This window comes from Anabrus simplex, chromosome 3 (assembly GCF_040414725.1).
Source record: "Anabrus simplex isolate iqAnaSimp1 chromosome 3, ASM4041472v1, whole genome shotgun sequence".
Lineage (NCBI taxonomy): Eukaryota > Metazoa > Arthropoda > Insecta > Orthoptera > Tettigoniidae > Anabrus > Anabrus simplex.
The window spans coordinates 337,549,470-337,565,417 of record NC_090267.1 but is presented as its reverse complement, the minus strand read 5'-3'; the positions used below and the strand labels follow the sequence as shown (position 1 = coordinate 337,565,417).

The 15,948-nt window shown below is 37.4% G+C and overlaps 1 protein-coding gene across 2 annotated transcripts in view; it reads left to right on the top strand.

Moving 5' to 3' along the window:
* Nucleotides 1-15,729, top strand: part of lilli (lilliputian) — a 544,716-nt gene extending 528,987 nt beyond the window's left edge. For both annotated transcript variants that reach the window (XM_067143209.2, XM_067143208.2), the window contains exons 17-18: nt 1,704-2,061; nt 13,284-15,729. In XM_067143209.2, the coding sequence (XP_066999310.2) occupies nt 1,704-2,061; nt 13,284-13,435 (510 nt within the window). In that variant the 3' untranslated portion in view covers nt 13,436-15,729. The remainder of the gene's footprint in view (nt 1-1,703; nt 2,062-13,283) is intronic.
* Nucleotides 15,730-15,948: the final 219 nt, after the last annotated feature.

Genomic DNA, 15,948 nt, shown 5'->3' with positions numbered 1-15,948 from the left:
AGTCATTTTAACTCGTGTCGTTTGATACTAGCCATTCCTTATAGAAAAGTCCAGATTTCAGATAGTCCATGTTATATTTTTACTGAGGAAAACAAACCGAAAAGATTTCCTCTTGTAACCACTGGATTTGGTTACATCTAATTCATTGTGGTTGTTATTCTGAGACAAAAGATTTGAAAAATAGGCCTGCCTTGAGGACATAAACTCAAAACCCTCTGCCCTCTAAACAGTTGCACGAGTGTGTATGTGTTGACTATTCTCCTGAAGTCAGTTGATGCACTTGCCCAGAGAAGAGAAAGTCTTGGTTTCGAGTCCTGTAGACAGTCACTGTTTTAGCCCTTTCTAGAGCCGTGCAATGAGCAAGTCTGAAATCACTCCATCTCCCCTTTAACTACCCAGCTTGTTTGGTCTGTGCTAGAAAGAACAGAGACAGACTCTTAAATGAACAAGTCTGGGCAGGCTCAAGTCGGGTTTGTTGCTGCTTAGTCGAAATTGGCAATATTTGAACAGTGATTGTGCAAGTCAAACATGAAACTCAATAAAAGGCTCCGTTTACTTGACCACTGAATTGTTCAGTTACTTGGTGGGTGATCAAACTGAGAGTTTTTCCGTATTTCTGCTTCACGCGTTTTTGTTACGAGTGTTATATTATGTGGCTATATAAAAAAGATGTGTGCAGAACCAGTGCATGTGGTAACGGTGTACCAATGAGCGAGTCACTTGAACTTTCAAGTTTCCGAGCTGCTCGATTTGTCCCGACTCGTTTCTGCTCATTGTGATCAGACAGCATGGACAGTTAGGTAGACTCATTTGTTGTCGAGTTTGGTCCTTCTAAACACTCGTTGAAGAGAGCGCTCGATAGGAAGCTCTGAACGAGTCTAGACTGAGCGGGACTAATTATTTGAAAATGAGTTTGAGGTAGTCTACCTTTCGTTTTGCACAGCTCTAGTGCTTTTTGTGGCTTAAAGAAAAGAAGTAAAGAAATGTTTTAATGTTAAATCTTCATTGGTTAAAGAAAAAGATCAGTCCAGTCAGTAGAATGATCTTTCACAAGATGGTAATTTCCTTCCAAGTGAAGTAGTCACAGGTTCAAATAGTTTAGTATTTTGATCTATTATGTTTGTGTCTTCTGTAGTTGTTGAATTGATAGATTTTTCTTATGTAGTATAATGTATGTCTTCATTCTCCCCTTGATTTTCCAATTACACTATGTGGTGATACATTATATCAGTAACTTCTACCCTTCAGCATTCGATCTGCTTGCATCTTGTGAACAACTAGTAGATCCCTTGGTAACGTAGGAAATCTACTCTCCTTCAATCCCAATCAATACCCAAGGCAATCCATATTGGCAGCTTAGTTAGAAGTTGCTTGCTGAGTGAGGATGAGATATCCTTTATTATTTCTTCATTGTGAAATATTTTTTAAAAATAATTTGGTCTGGAAACAAAATTTTGTATATTGCAGCTGCAAATTTGATCCATTAGTTTGGCTCCACCCAGATTAATTTCTCACCATGTTGTTATTGTGAATGAAGAATGCAATTTGCATCATACTCTACATATTGCAACTTCAATACGAAAATCAGATTATTGATAAGAAGTATTGAGTATACTTGTAATTTTGACTGTATGTATCATTTTCCATGAAGCCTTTTTTTAATCAAAGCAGTGTAATTGAATTGTATTATGTTGAATGTACAGGCTGCCCAGTCGGCTAATCTCCCCCATGACCAGTGTGGACAAGTGGTTGGAGGTCAAGGGACACCGTCTGCACTGTCTCCCACGCCTTCACCCGCTGGTTCCGTGGGCTCTGTGGGAAGTCAGTCATCGGGCTACAGCAGCGGCGAGTTGGCAGGTCGTAGTGGGGCAGCCAACGCTGTAGGCCATACCCCACCACTACCCCAGCAGCCTCCTGCAGCCAACATGGGTCCGTGTCTAGCCGTTCCTCTAGCAGTCCACAGTGCCATGCAGAAGCAGAGCCAGCAGATCAGCACTCTACTATCCTGTCACGAACTGTGGGAACAAGCTGACACACTGGTGTACAAAGGCAGGCACAGAGGTAGGTTAAATCACAACTTACCAAAGCAAAAAGCCTTGCTTCGTGTTACACAAGGCTGGCACCTAGTTAAACAAAATCTTTTCACAGAGTCTCATTGTAGTATCAAGAAAGAGCTGCTCTGTAAGTTCTTTTATTCTAATACTTTTTCACTTGGAGACTATTGCTTCATACTGGAAACTTTTTGAGTGGTCTTAACAATTAGTCAGGTGAAGTAAACATCACCTCTGGAGTATTCTCTGTAGTCTTGGAGAAAATCAGTAACTACCTTACTGTCTTCCTCGCTTCTGTGTCCATTGCAACACAGTACAATGACTTCCACCTTTGTACGATTTCCCGGCTGGCACTTCTCTCCTTTAACTCTTTCCCGCCCTTAGCGCCCTACTGTTCACTTTGCCTTCCGCTCCTTAGCGCCCGAAAGCACCTGACTGCATTATCTGCATACTTCTGCAATCTGTGCAATAGTTTTGTATTTGTTTCGGCAGTGAAGTGTTTATAAGGCATATATGAACTCACAGAAAAATGTACAAGGCTTAGGAAATAAAAGAAGAGCGATAATCTGTCTTGACGTTGCCTAGACAACGGTCTTTAACTTCCGCGAGCGCGGGTCACTCTTTCATTCGTAAACATGGCGGGAGTGAATATTGCTGATATTGAAATTGAGCTGAATATAGGCGAAGAAAGTGGCAGAGAATCGTTGAGTAGGGGTGGAGGTGAATTTTTACTTAGTGAATAACATATTAATGAAGATAATTTTAGTGATAACAGTTATATAAGTGAAAATGGATATTGAGAAATCGGACCTGATGGCGATGCCGAGGCATTTCACCTGTCCATAATTTGGAAGGAGTATTACGAGAAATAGATTGTTTTATGTATGTTAAGAGGAGACTAACTGTTGAGTGACATAGCCAATTACATATATATCAATGCAACGTTCAAACAGGCACATTCCAGTAAAATAAATACAGAATGGGATGACACTTTCCCAGAGAAAATAAATCCTTATATATATGGGCATCATTTCACTTCCAGAATCACATGGTTATTAGTTTAGAGGGATTCAGACAACATGAGAATGTGACAAATACTGCCTATCTCTGTGTCAAGTGACACCAGTAAGGAGGTGGAGTTTTGAACTAACAACCTTATGACTCAATGAACAGAGAAATGGATGTGATGGTATGTTTTCTAATACTATTGAAAATTTGAATACATTGTGATTAATAGTTTTCATTATGGTATGCTTTTTCTGAAACAATGTGCTCTGCTTCAATTTTTCCTAAATAGTAGGTTGAAACCTGGGGATAAGCGGAGTGAAAATGTGGCCAGGAAATAGTTAAAACCATAAGTCCGTTTGGGTTCGGCATTAAAAAGAACCATGGAGTTTCATTGGCATTGACATTATTGTTTGGTGCGTACAAATTGATTGTATGAGCCACGTTTTTTCGCCAGCTGTCAGCATCACCAGTGTTCGCGAATTCTGCTTCTCCGCACACTGCCTGTTACATGATATTGTGGCATTCTTTAAAACGCTGAATACAAAAGTATTTTCATTCAAACTTAGCAAATGTGAAGCTCACTGTAGACACACCAAAGTAAGTGAAAGTGCGGAAAGCTACCCCTGCACGTTCCAGAAGATGCATTCTATCATGATGCAGATAAATTTTAAATTTAAATTACTCTGTAAAATACAATTATTTTAAAATGTAAAGACAGTTTTGAATTTCGGTAATAGAACCGACATTGTTCTTCGAATGACGAATTATCTGTATTTCGAATTAAACAATTGAACAGCGTGCAAAACTGTACTCATGTTTCCGGGAGCAAGGGCTTCTTCGATTTAGGTGGAATTTTGAATTATCGAGGTTCTACTGTAATATAATTACAACTCAGTTGGTCAGGTATTCACTCAAAATTCATAGCTTGACATATTCCATTACAGTAGAAGTTTGTTATAGCAAGAATTCATAACAGTGAAAAATTTACTCTCTATAACGGATTGTCGTTATAACAGATTTTTCGTAAAAATTGGGGAAAACCTCGTACACATTAAAATCGGTATGAAACTGCAATCGGTTTGTTCAAAACTTGTGTTTTGGGGGTTGATACCCACACTACGGCTTACTCATTGGTTATTTTTCAAAATCCGATACTGCGTGAAAGTGTGTGTTTAATTTCATTCTGAAAAAATTATAGTATCACTCCAGAGGCCTCTGTGGCAAATATTTCAGTTTTCTTCTTCAAACAGCGTCACCTAACCGTGTATGTTTCATGAAAACATTTCAAGCGCATGTAGAGAAATGACGACCTTGTTACTACAAATTTACATGGGAATAGCCTTTCTAAAATTTAACTAGTCGCAAGAAAGTATAAACTACAGTAATCTTCTGAAATCATCTGCCATATCTTGGTGTACCACATTCTTATTTAATTTTAGTATATAACATTAAAATTAAGCGCTCATTTACTTCTAACGAGTTAACTGCTATAGGTCACGTCATTTACGCACTTATTACGAAAACGTGTTATCCTCATTCACTTCGATGATTTGTTTTAGAACAGCAGTCGATGGATGTTGCTAATCGACTCCGACATTGCCTTCGAATGCCGATGAAAGAGCTCGTAAGTGTACATAGTGAGAGAACAATATGGTTTGATGATCGATCGCATTTTGTGCCATATGTTTGTTTTCCTATTCAAACAGTGTCACCTAACTTAACTTTACTATATACATCACGAAAACACTTACGAAGCACACAAGTAGAGAACGGATAACCTTCCCGCTATAAATTTACATGATAATACCATTCTGAAATTTAACCAGACGCAAGAAAATATAAACTAACCTCGGAAATCAATGATGCACTCTGCCATATCTTGAGGTGTACCCCATTCGTACTTAATTGCAGTATTTAACATTAAAATTAAGTGATCGTTTACTTCAGCCTTTATTTTTAACGAGTTAGCAACTGCTACTGGACACATTATTCATGCATTAATTTCAAAAACATGTTCTCCTCTTCTGTTTCTGGTTTTCTTTATGGAACAGCAGTCGACAGATATTACTAATCGACTCCGTCACTTTCAAATGTCAGCGAGAGAGCTCGCTAGTGGAAATAGCGAGAAAACTATACCGAAGATGATTGATCACATGTAACATAATGGCTGGGTGTATAAATATTGGTAACGGAAAAAATTTTGCACGCTTAATCGCTCGTAATAACGGATGCGTCAGTGATAGGGCTCTCACTGTAACCGAAGGAGAATACGCAGTTTAATATAGGAATTTTGAAGGGATAGATAAAAACTGACGTTATAGCAGAGTTCTCGTTATATGCTGTACTCGCTATATCGGAATTTTACTGTATGTATAGAGTAGCATAATAATGCTATCACTTGGAAATTCATGTATAACTTATTATTATTTCCAACATTCGCGAGGTAGTGGGTTCGAATTCTATCGTTGGCAATCCTGAAGGTGGTTTCCCATTCTTGCGTTGTCAAAAACCTTGCATGTGTTAATGCGACATTAAACCACTAGCAAAAAAATTGATATTTCCAGAACCCCTCATCCTATGATTTACAATAGATTTAGTAGTACAGTGACTTACTACAAGCTTAACATTGTAAGTACTACACAATCCCATAGAAATTTATTCAAAATTTATACAGCACCAGAATCTATCCTTAAACCATTCTCGTACAAATCATTAACATGCATCTCGATCCTATGATTTACAATAGATTTAGTAGTACAGTGACTTACTACAAGCTTAACATTGTAAGTACTACACAATCCCATAGAAATTTATTCAAAATTTATACAGCACCAGAATCTATCCTTAAACCATTCTCGTACAAATCATTAACATGCATCTCGATTGTATGTGCGTAAGGAAATGTTACTTTAAGTGAAATTTCTTAATATTAGCTGGTTGCATGGGAGGAACCTAAATAAAAGAGTATGATATATGAACTAGGGCAAGGAGGTTCAGCATTCCCCCAAAAAATACCCCTAGTAGAGCAAGAATTGCATTTCTAGTTCCTTTCACAGACCAGAAACCTACTTGGCCATCACCTATATATTCTATCTTCCCTTTAATTCTGTTCTTTATTATGTTAAGCATTATTTTCAAAACATGTGAGAGAAGGGAAAGGGTTCTGTAATCTGAACAGGCCATAGTAATTTCCTATTTTAAGCAAAATACTGTCTTTGTCCAAGATCAAGAGGAACTACTGCTCTTTTGTAACAGTCAGTAACCACTTGGAAAAGAATCTTTTTCTCTTTAGAAGCAGTCAGTAGCGACGTGAAAAAGAGCCTTTTATCGTGTCCCCCATATACATAAGAAGTTCTGTAGGTTCTCTGTCTGTCAGGACCTTTTGTTTTCTTTTCCTTCTGACGTAACAATGTTGCTTCAAATTCTCTCGCACCGGGCGAGTTGACCGTGCGCGTAGAGGTGCGCGGCTGTGAGCTTGCATCCGGGAGATAGTAGGTTCGAATCCCACTATCGGCAGCCCTGAAAATGGTTTTCCGTGGTTTCCCATTTTCACACCAGGCAAATGCTGGGGCTGTACCTTAATTAAGGCCACGGCCGCTTCCTTCCAACTCCTAGGCCTTTCCTATCCCATCGTCGCCATAAGACCTATCTGTGTCGGCGCGACGTAAAGCCCCTAGCAAAAAAAAAAAAAAAAAAAAATCTCTCGCTGATATGTCTGGGTCCTTTGAATCCCTATAAACTTTGACCTCCCTTTCAACATACTTTTCCACGGTCACTAAATCATCTCTACCATACAGATCTTGTTCGTATTTCTACTAGCGGTGACATATCTCTCTGCTGTTTGCAAGGATGTTACCAACCATACCTCTCAACATCAAGCTTTTTGTTGTTGGTGTATAACGTTCTAGCCTCAGTGTATGTCTTGCCTGCTCTTCCAATAATGTGTATCCTTCTTTCATAGCTTATATAGTTGCCATGGACCACCGCACAGATGGCACTGGCAACACCTGTGCCGCACTGTGCTATTAACAGAGGCATTTACAGTACTATTACTTCTACCTGTGTAATAAACTGATACATCCAACTCACATTTGAAGATGATTTCAGCAGCCGGATATTTTGCAGAATTTTCAAAATGTTTTACTTATTTAGGAAGTAGCCAGCTCCTTTTGTATCTCCCATCTGCAGAGGAATCGACACTTCAAGCAGTGAAATACAAGTTCAGGTAGCATACACAACGCATGATCTTCACAACATCCCAGTTGCAACATCTTCTCTTTAATAACATCTAAACTATCCAAACACTTAAAAAATATATATCCCCTCCCACAAACTATTAGTGCACAATAGCTTTTCCGCAACAATCCTTTCCACTCGCAACAGTGTATGATGCATATGTATAGTATGTACCGTGGAGAAAAGGTGGGCATAATTCACACAGCGTCACTTTGGAAAAATTTTGCACTACGTATCTGGGTAAATGATTCACTAAGCATTCTTTGCCGAAACTCTACTCGCTTAAGTCGGGTAAAATGTTTTTCATCTTCAGGATTCACAGTTTTTTCCCTGATTTTATCTTCACCTTGTGTTTTCAGTGAATGATTTTTGTATTCAATTGCTCTTGCAAGAATACGCATATGATTAACAAGAGACATTAAGGAGGATTCAGCTTGGTACTCACATTTTTGGCCAGAGGATAAAATAAGTTTAGTTCGTACATAAATGGACTGCAACATATGTAAATGTGGAAAGTCAGTAGTGGAGGGATGATCGCCACGACTTGATGAATATCAAAATTATGTTCAAGGGGATCTTGATTACATTTTTCTGTCAAGACATAGCTATAATCATTTTCCCTCTAATATTCAGACACTTCTAAAGTGCTTTCTTAAGTAACTCTGAAGGACTCCAGTGTTCTTTATGAAGCAAATCTATTTTTAATACCTGTGAGAATATTCTGCCACTTCACTAAAGTGTCGTATGCCTGTAATCCTTTAAATAGTACTTGAGTAGGGATAGATGAATTTAATGTATCAATCCTGCAATTTAAATCTTTTACGAAATTTTCCATCTTCTAAACCCTCTGAATTAATACCCTGATATAATCTGATACCATTATTGACAGATCTACTGAATAGGTGAAATGCCAGCCTTATATTCATTAGCTGAAACAAATTAGGAATTCAAATGGGTAGAGATGAGTTTATAGCAAACTTTCAATCTGGAAAATTCGGAAGATATGTCACATTCATAAACTTTCCTGTAAAATGAATAATCAACAAATATTAGTGTTATTAACCTGTACTTTGTTGTGGAAATTATTTCTTACGCACTGACATGTGGCACATTTAAAAATGCCCACAGTTTCCTACTAGAGTCATCTGGATTGGAAATTGAACACTTTAGAGTCTTTCTGTTGCCATTTCCTTATTCGACTGGCTACCAATAATTGCCACACCCGCATGCTCTAATTGTATGATGACCTGAAGGAAAATTTTTGCAACTATGTCATCTGGGGTGGTGTTCCAGCTAGCATATATTGCTATCGGTTAGATCCAGTTGTACAGAAAGGGAACAAACGTGAAAACTCGAGTAATGATATGCCAACTGGTCCGTGCTTTCCTCTGACATGAATGTTCCCAAATTAACTAAACCATTCACTTGTAACAAATCCAAGTTGAAGCAAATTTCTTCTCTAAGCTTTACCTCATCAAATATCAGCATCCCTAGGCTAAAAACTTGTGCTATGCCAGCAGTAGCATGGTCCCTGGAAGACTTTACTTTTAAAAGAAGAGAATCCAAGAGAAATTTATCACTATTTCTTCTTCCCGTTTTACCTTTTACCTGACATTTCTTTTGTCGAATATAATTTTCTGCTTTTTGCTAAGAGTTGTGAATTATTTTGATTGTTTGAAACTGATTTTATATCTGAAATGATTTTTTCAAGCAAATGTATGTTAGCTTTAGCATTATTTAGTTTATTTTTTGATATAATGAAATTACATTCCTAATTCTTTGATCTCCTCTTTAACAAAGCAGTTGTTTCCCTAGCATTTGTGGTATCAGGATTATCTTCAACTGCTAAGCATACGGGCTGACCACTGACCTTTGTATTCTGATTAGGGCTTTTGATAGAGATATCTGTTCTCGTGAATTGCCTGTTCATGGGAGAGTTACAATTTTTATCCATCATAGAGAGATATTGGGCCGTTAGGAAATATATCGGTGGATGTTTCTGGTTTTACTTTCCACCGCTGTCTTGGTATCCCTTCTCTTTCACCAGATAAAGCTCTTTACAAATGCCTTCCTTGTTTCTATATGTAAGTACTTTCTGCTTGGTAGATATTTTTCAATGTACAAGCCTGGATATTTATGTTGTCACTGGTGATAGTGCTTCTGAGATAACAAAACTGGCTTGCATGTTCAATTTTTCAATTGCTATCTTTATTTCAGCTTCGGGTCTTTGGGTGGCCTTTCTTATAACCACTGTCAGTTTTAGTGTTCAGTTTGAGGTTCCACTTGGAGAAAATTTCAGCCAGTACTATTGGTGTTCTATTCATTTCCTTCGCACTGTCACCAATTACTGCAATATCATCTGCATATTTTAATACAGTGCACCTGTTTCCTGTTACTTTTAATACTAAACCTGCGGCCACTGAATTAGGCGGGTGAGAAAAACTACGCTGTTGTCAGATATGGGAACACTGAAGTGACAGATGGTCGAGATGTCAAAAACATTCAGATGTAAGTCTTTTCAGGCGTTTGCTCTATTAACCAGCGTTTCGTCTTAGGTCTGACACTAGACCCATCAGAGTGGGATGTGTCAAACCCTACCCACTGACGCTGGGGTGTATGCAGGTGAACTTAGCAGAAGCCCTTATAAGAGGCACAGCATGGATTAGCAACGCTGACCGTGCAGTGCTGTCTAGTCAAGGCCGGTCCACTCCAGGTCCACGTATTCTTTAAAGTACTTCTCTTTTCTGTATTACACAGTCCTATATATAGTATTGAAGTATCAAAAGTTATATTAAACCATAAACAAATAAAAATATTGCAATAAAACTGATACAGATTAATGCATAATCCGAAAGTACTTACCATGTCCCGTATCCTGTGCTGGTGCTTGCGACCCAAGCTAACGATATTGATATGATCACTTTCTGGGCCATTTTCAAGTAAAACTAAAAGACCCATGAAAATATGTTTCAGATAAAAAAAAATTAAGTTAGACCCTTATCTACATTTTTCCCCACAGAGAGTATTTTTATTGGCCGAAGAAACAAAAACGTGGCTACTTACGGATTTAAATTTACTCGTTCAGCTTTTCTTTTCTTAATAATTATTTTAATTGGTTTATGTGGAAAATAGTTATACCGCTGAAATCAACAGTTTTTCGTGAAGCTTGCAGTATAATCTGCTTTGCAACATTGTAGGAGTTTATTATATCAGGAGCTTGGGAGAGAACAAACTGCCTTGCGCTCCAAAATTGTGTTCAGTACTAGACATTTCTTCACCAGTTGCTACACATCCTTGGTGACAGCGTAATTTCTCTGACCTGCCAAATTTGGTGGCCGTGACTATAGTTGGTTTTGTTTTCATCATTGCTAATTGCTTGTTCTACTGTCTTACATTTTCCCTCATTTTTGCAGTTGCTTTGCTTCAGTTCACTTCAGTTTCAGTTTGCTGTGGTTTCTACGGGTTCACTAGTAAGCATCTGCCTTTCGAAGTCAATTCCTACCTTTTTTGTGGTTTGAAAGAGAAGTTTCTGGTCTACTTTATCAAAGGCCTTGTCTAGATAGATGAACCATTCAAGTGTCTTCTCAAAAATTGTGTAGAGCACAGAGGCAGCTCATATACATATTAATACTATGAAATCAGCGTTCAAGAGCATACTAGTAACTTTACATGAATGGCTACTTACACTATTTTTGACATTTCATGCTTAGTATAGTATTTCAACTTGACAAGGTCTCTACTTAAAAAAGTACAATGTACACTTTCTTATATAAAGACATGAATTAAGAAATGGAATCACAGAAAAAGCTTTCTGCATATGATGTTATACTGTAGAAGGTTACAAATAAGTTATAAGTAGAGCCTTGCACGGATGCAGATATCCGAGAAGATAGTGCCTTGGCGAATACAAACTGTATGGCAGTGCAGATAATTTTGGTGATCATTTTCACTCGGGTATACTCTTATTTTTCCTGGTGATTAGGTGACTCTTGACAGTGGTATGGGGTAATGGTGATATATTAAAAGCTTTGAGACCATGAAGCTGTAAATCTGACCTGAGCCTACTTGGCTCCAGCCTGCAATTAATGGAAGGAAGGAACAAAGGTCAATACATCGGTAGTTGTCGCAAGAGAAAATCTTTCATAAATCTGTGACTGTAGTGGTTCTGGTGCCAGGTGTCAGGCCTATTGTATTATGTTAACAGATCAGTCAGTTTCAGTACGTTAGGTGTAATACACTGTAGTTAAATATTTGCAATATTCGTGGATAACAATTCGCGAGTGCGGATAACCATATGTGGGTGCGGATGCGGATATTATTTTGTATATCCATGCAGGGCTCTAGTTATAATATTGTGAGCAATTGTAAAGAACCTTGACAATGTTGTGAGATGGTAAAATGGTAAAGGGTGAAAAGTCAGACTAAGTTTCACTCATGTTGATCATTTCCAGTTTTATCATCGTAGTATTTATTCGGTTTATTTTTTATGATATTGTTATGATACTGGTATAAATCTTATAGGCCATGTTCAGCAGACTCTTCTATAACTTCCTAAATCATTATTTTTTCCCTCTCTTATTTATTGGAATAACTATGGTCTTATAGCTGGGCAAATCTCCTTTCCAAACCATGTTTAGGAATCTTGGAAATTGATGAATAAATTCTTCACTTTAATATTTAAAGAGTTAAATAATTTGATCTAATGCTTTTGAATCACGAAATACGTGTATACAGCCATGTTTCTCTGGGCTCCACATTAATTCAATTTCTGGGTCTGTAAAGACTCGGGGTATCTATTGTTTTTCATGTTCTTTAGAATCATTTTAAATTCTGGCAGTATCAGTATTTGCCAAGTTTGGCTGTTCTAAAATGTACTTATCTTGACTGACTTCTCGAGATTCTTGACTTTCTTACCGGACTTCTGACCATAGATGTTGAAAATAATCGATCCATGTTTCAAGAGGTATAACGTTTATTGTTAGGTTGCCTTTTGTTCCTTGGTTGAAAATCCCTATAAAGAATTATAGAAAGTTTAATCTAGTAACACATACAGCATTATTGATTTTGAAAAGGCATTTGACAAAATAAACAAATCTCACTTAAGGGACATTTTATACTACAGATTGTGTCAATGCACATATTATCCAAAATACCTGGTATATCAGAACAATGTAATATCTGTTAGGACAGACAGACAGACAGTGGAAATCAGTTAATAGAGGTGTTGGATGTGGACTTTCTGCTCAGCTATTTATGATGTACATGAATATTCAACCTTAGTTTATTGGTTCGAAGTGCTTAAAAATTTTGTATGTTTAGGTCTGAGGTCTCGTTATGCCTCTTTCAAGGCAGGAGACAAAGTTTTCCCAACTTTCTCTAGGACTTTTTCAAACTTCTCTCTTTGCTTATACTTCTGTACACTCTTAAGTACATATAACTGGTGATCAATATGTACCCCTGGGGAGATGTTGAATAACACCCATGGTATCCCCTGCCTTTCATAAGAGGCAACTAAAAGGGGCACCAGGGGCTCTTAACATGGGAGTGTGGGGTGGTGACCACGGGGCTCTTAGCTGAGTCCAGGCATTGTTTCCACTTACATGTGCCAGGCTCTTCACTTTCATTTATCCTATCCGACCTCCCTTGGTCAGCTCTTGTTATTTTCTGACCCCAGCGGTATTAGATTGCGAGGCCTAGGGAGTCTTTCATTTTCACGCTCTTCATGGCCCTTGCCACTCTTTGGCTGCTACTTTCATTTTTTTGAAGTGTCTGACCCCTTCCATTTTCCCTTTCTGAGTAGTGTTATTAGAGGATGGTTACCCAGTAGTACTTCCTCTTAAAACAATCACCACCACCACCACCACCACCACCACCACTACTGATCAATACACCCTAAACCCTGTACAGGAATTTTGAACAATGATGTAGAAGGAAAATCGTAGAATGTATTGAATTGAATATTAACCTGTTGTGTTGTTATCTTTCTAGAATTCTTCATCGAGCTGGATAGGTACTGTGGCCCACTTACTCTACACAGCTCGCTCAATGATCTGGTGCGCTACGTCCGTGTGGGAATTAAGAGGCTCAAAGAGATGAGTGTGTCCGAGCCAGCCACGGGGGAGCCATCACACAGAATGTAACATATTACATGACATAACGATAATAAGAAATAATTTTTCTTAATATTTTACAAATATAGCATTTGTAGACTTAAAAGATATATATTATATGTCGCAAAAGCCGTTTTGTCGACCACGCAGCTGCTGACATTACTAGCGCCAATACAAGGGTTGTATATTTTTGTATATACTATAGTGTTGAGGTACTAATGCTGTTTTATATATATATATATATATAATATATATATGTATATATACACAAAACACACACATATTGAAGGCAAACTTGTGAAAGGTCAACGAGAGCCCGATTGTGTTGTCAGACTGCAGACTCTTTAAGTTGTATTAGGTCCCTCCTCCACAGAACATTATACGTACATTTCCCTACTGTAATCATTTTGGCAATATAAATGGGTAGGCCTAGCACAGAAGATTAAAGATGTCCATCGATGGTACAGTATGTGATATATGATAAAGGCACCCCTTAAGGCTGAATAATGTGTAACATGATCTGTTTCTGTACCATAATGAATGCCTTTAATTGTACAATGAATTGTGCCCTTCCCATATCTTTAAGAACTTGGTATTGTGTTGACTTGAGGTCATAGCAGTATATGTTTACACTTCACATTTGGAGGCTTGGTTACTAGTGCTTGGTGATGTCCACTTTTATTGTTACAAGTTTTAAATTGGTGTAATAATTGATTTATGGACAGATTATTTATTTTTATATTTCTCTTGTTCCTTTATGAAACCAAAATGACATGAAGCAATTTTAGACTTTGCAGTTGCCCAATTTACTCATGATCTTCCATTGCTAAGCTACAAAAATCCCTGGTCAATGAAATATGTAAATTAACATTACTAAATGTGACTTGTCAGTTCCCACCAATTAGCCTTTCAAACAATGTTTAGTTCAAGTTTTTGTGTAACTTTTGTTGGAAGTTTTAAGCTAATTGTTGTAAAAGGCTGTTGCGATGAGGAATACAATACTGTAGTGTCTTTTCTTTTAAAATCTGGTAAGACTGCTCATCTTCTGTTGGAAGTTTTAAGCTAATTGTTATTAATGAAAAAAAGAAACTGTTGTGTCAAGGAATTCTTTTTAGAAAAATCTGGTAAAGACTGCTCATCTGAAATAATAATGTGTGACAAATTCATGTCTTGTTAAATTATATTGTTAAGTTGATAGGTTGTTTATAATCTTTAAATCTGTAAGAAATTGTAATTTTGATCCTTCTTGCAAATCATTGTAGGGTTTTTCCTGTTTTCTCTGATGATGTTCTTCTCATTTGTTCCTCAGGAAAAGTGAATTGTGTTGGAACTGTCTGTAGTGTTTTGAATTTTTAGTTCGAAGGAAGTTTTTTGAAACGATCATTGTATTTTCCTGTGGGACTAATTTTCTAAGCAAGCTGTAAATTGACCTATTTCATCAGTTGATCAGCGTGGGGTAATGTTAACGTGTTTTGTTGATTATTAGCACAGCACTGCCTTGTTGTATTTTTAAGGATATGACACCATCTCTACTACATACTGGTTTAAATATAAGGAAACTGACGGGTATTCTTGTGTCGAATACAACTGAATAATATGCTACTGACCTACGTGAATATACTTCAATCACTTTCTTCTTTTTTTTTAAACTTAATATGGACTCGGAAAAGTTTTCAAATTGTCAGTGGCCAACCTGATCAAGTTGTTTAAATAGTTCTTTAAACTATCAGATTACATTCTCTAATGGAGACAAGGTTGACTCAGGTGACAAGCCCCTTTAAATGTTCTGTCGAATGTATGACAGTTTAGAGAGGAAACAGCTAAAAATTCCTTGGATAGCTGTGAACATCTCGGTGGCAAATGAAACCATCAACTTAACTCTGGTTGCACACTGCAACACAGTTCTGCTGTTCCCTATGTTCAACACAGTAAACCACAAGAACTGACTGCCTACAGAAGATGGTTAGATAAATTTACCACAGGTACTTTTCTTTCTGTGGTAAAAAGGTCAAGTTAGTTATCATTATCAACAATTTGGGTGTAGGGGAAGAATACCCCAATTAAAAAAAAAAAAAAAAAAAAAGTATTCCTATAGTTTGATACTGTGAGCCCCTGAGGTATCTTGGAGAGGTTGAAACAGGCTATTATGTGCTGAAAATTAATTCCATGAATAAATGGATGGGAAAACAGAAAATAAAATGTCATGGCTTCATTAAGATAGAGATTGAGCTGAAAGAGTGAGTGTGTCTCTGTGACCTTCATTTTAATGTTGATAGAATACTGAGGTACATAACACATCAGCAGATATGATACATTCCAGTGTTGCCTATGGTGACCAGACCTTGCAGTTGTCCAACTTGCGTACTGTTTATAAATATGGAATTTTTATTACGGTGTTGAACAAGGTTGTTTATATGAGAGCCCATCCAACATAAGGAGTGTCTGCTGTATAGTGCCTGAACCATAGCAATGACATTACATGCAGTTACCGGAGTCAAACACTTTGTGTAGTTTAAGATAATCTGTATATACATAGAGTGGCC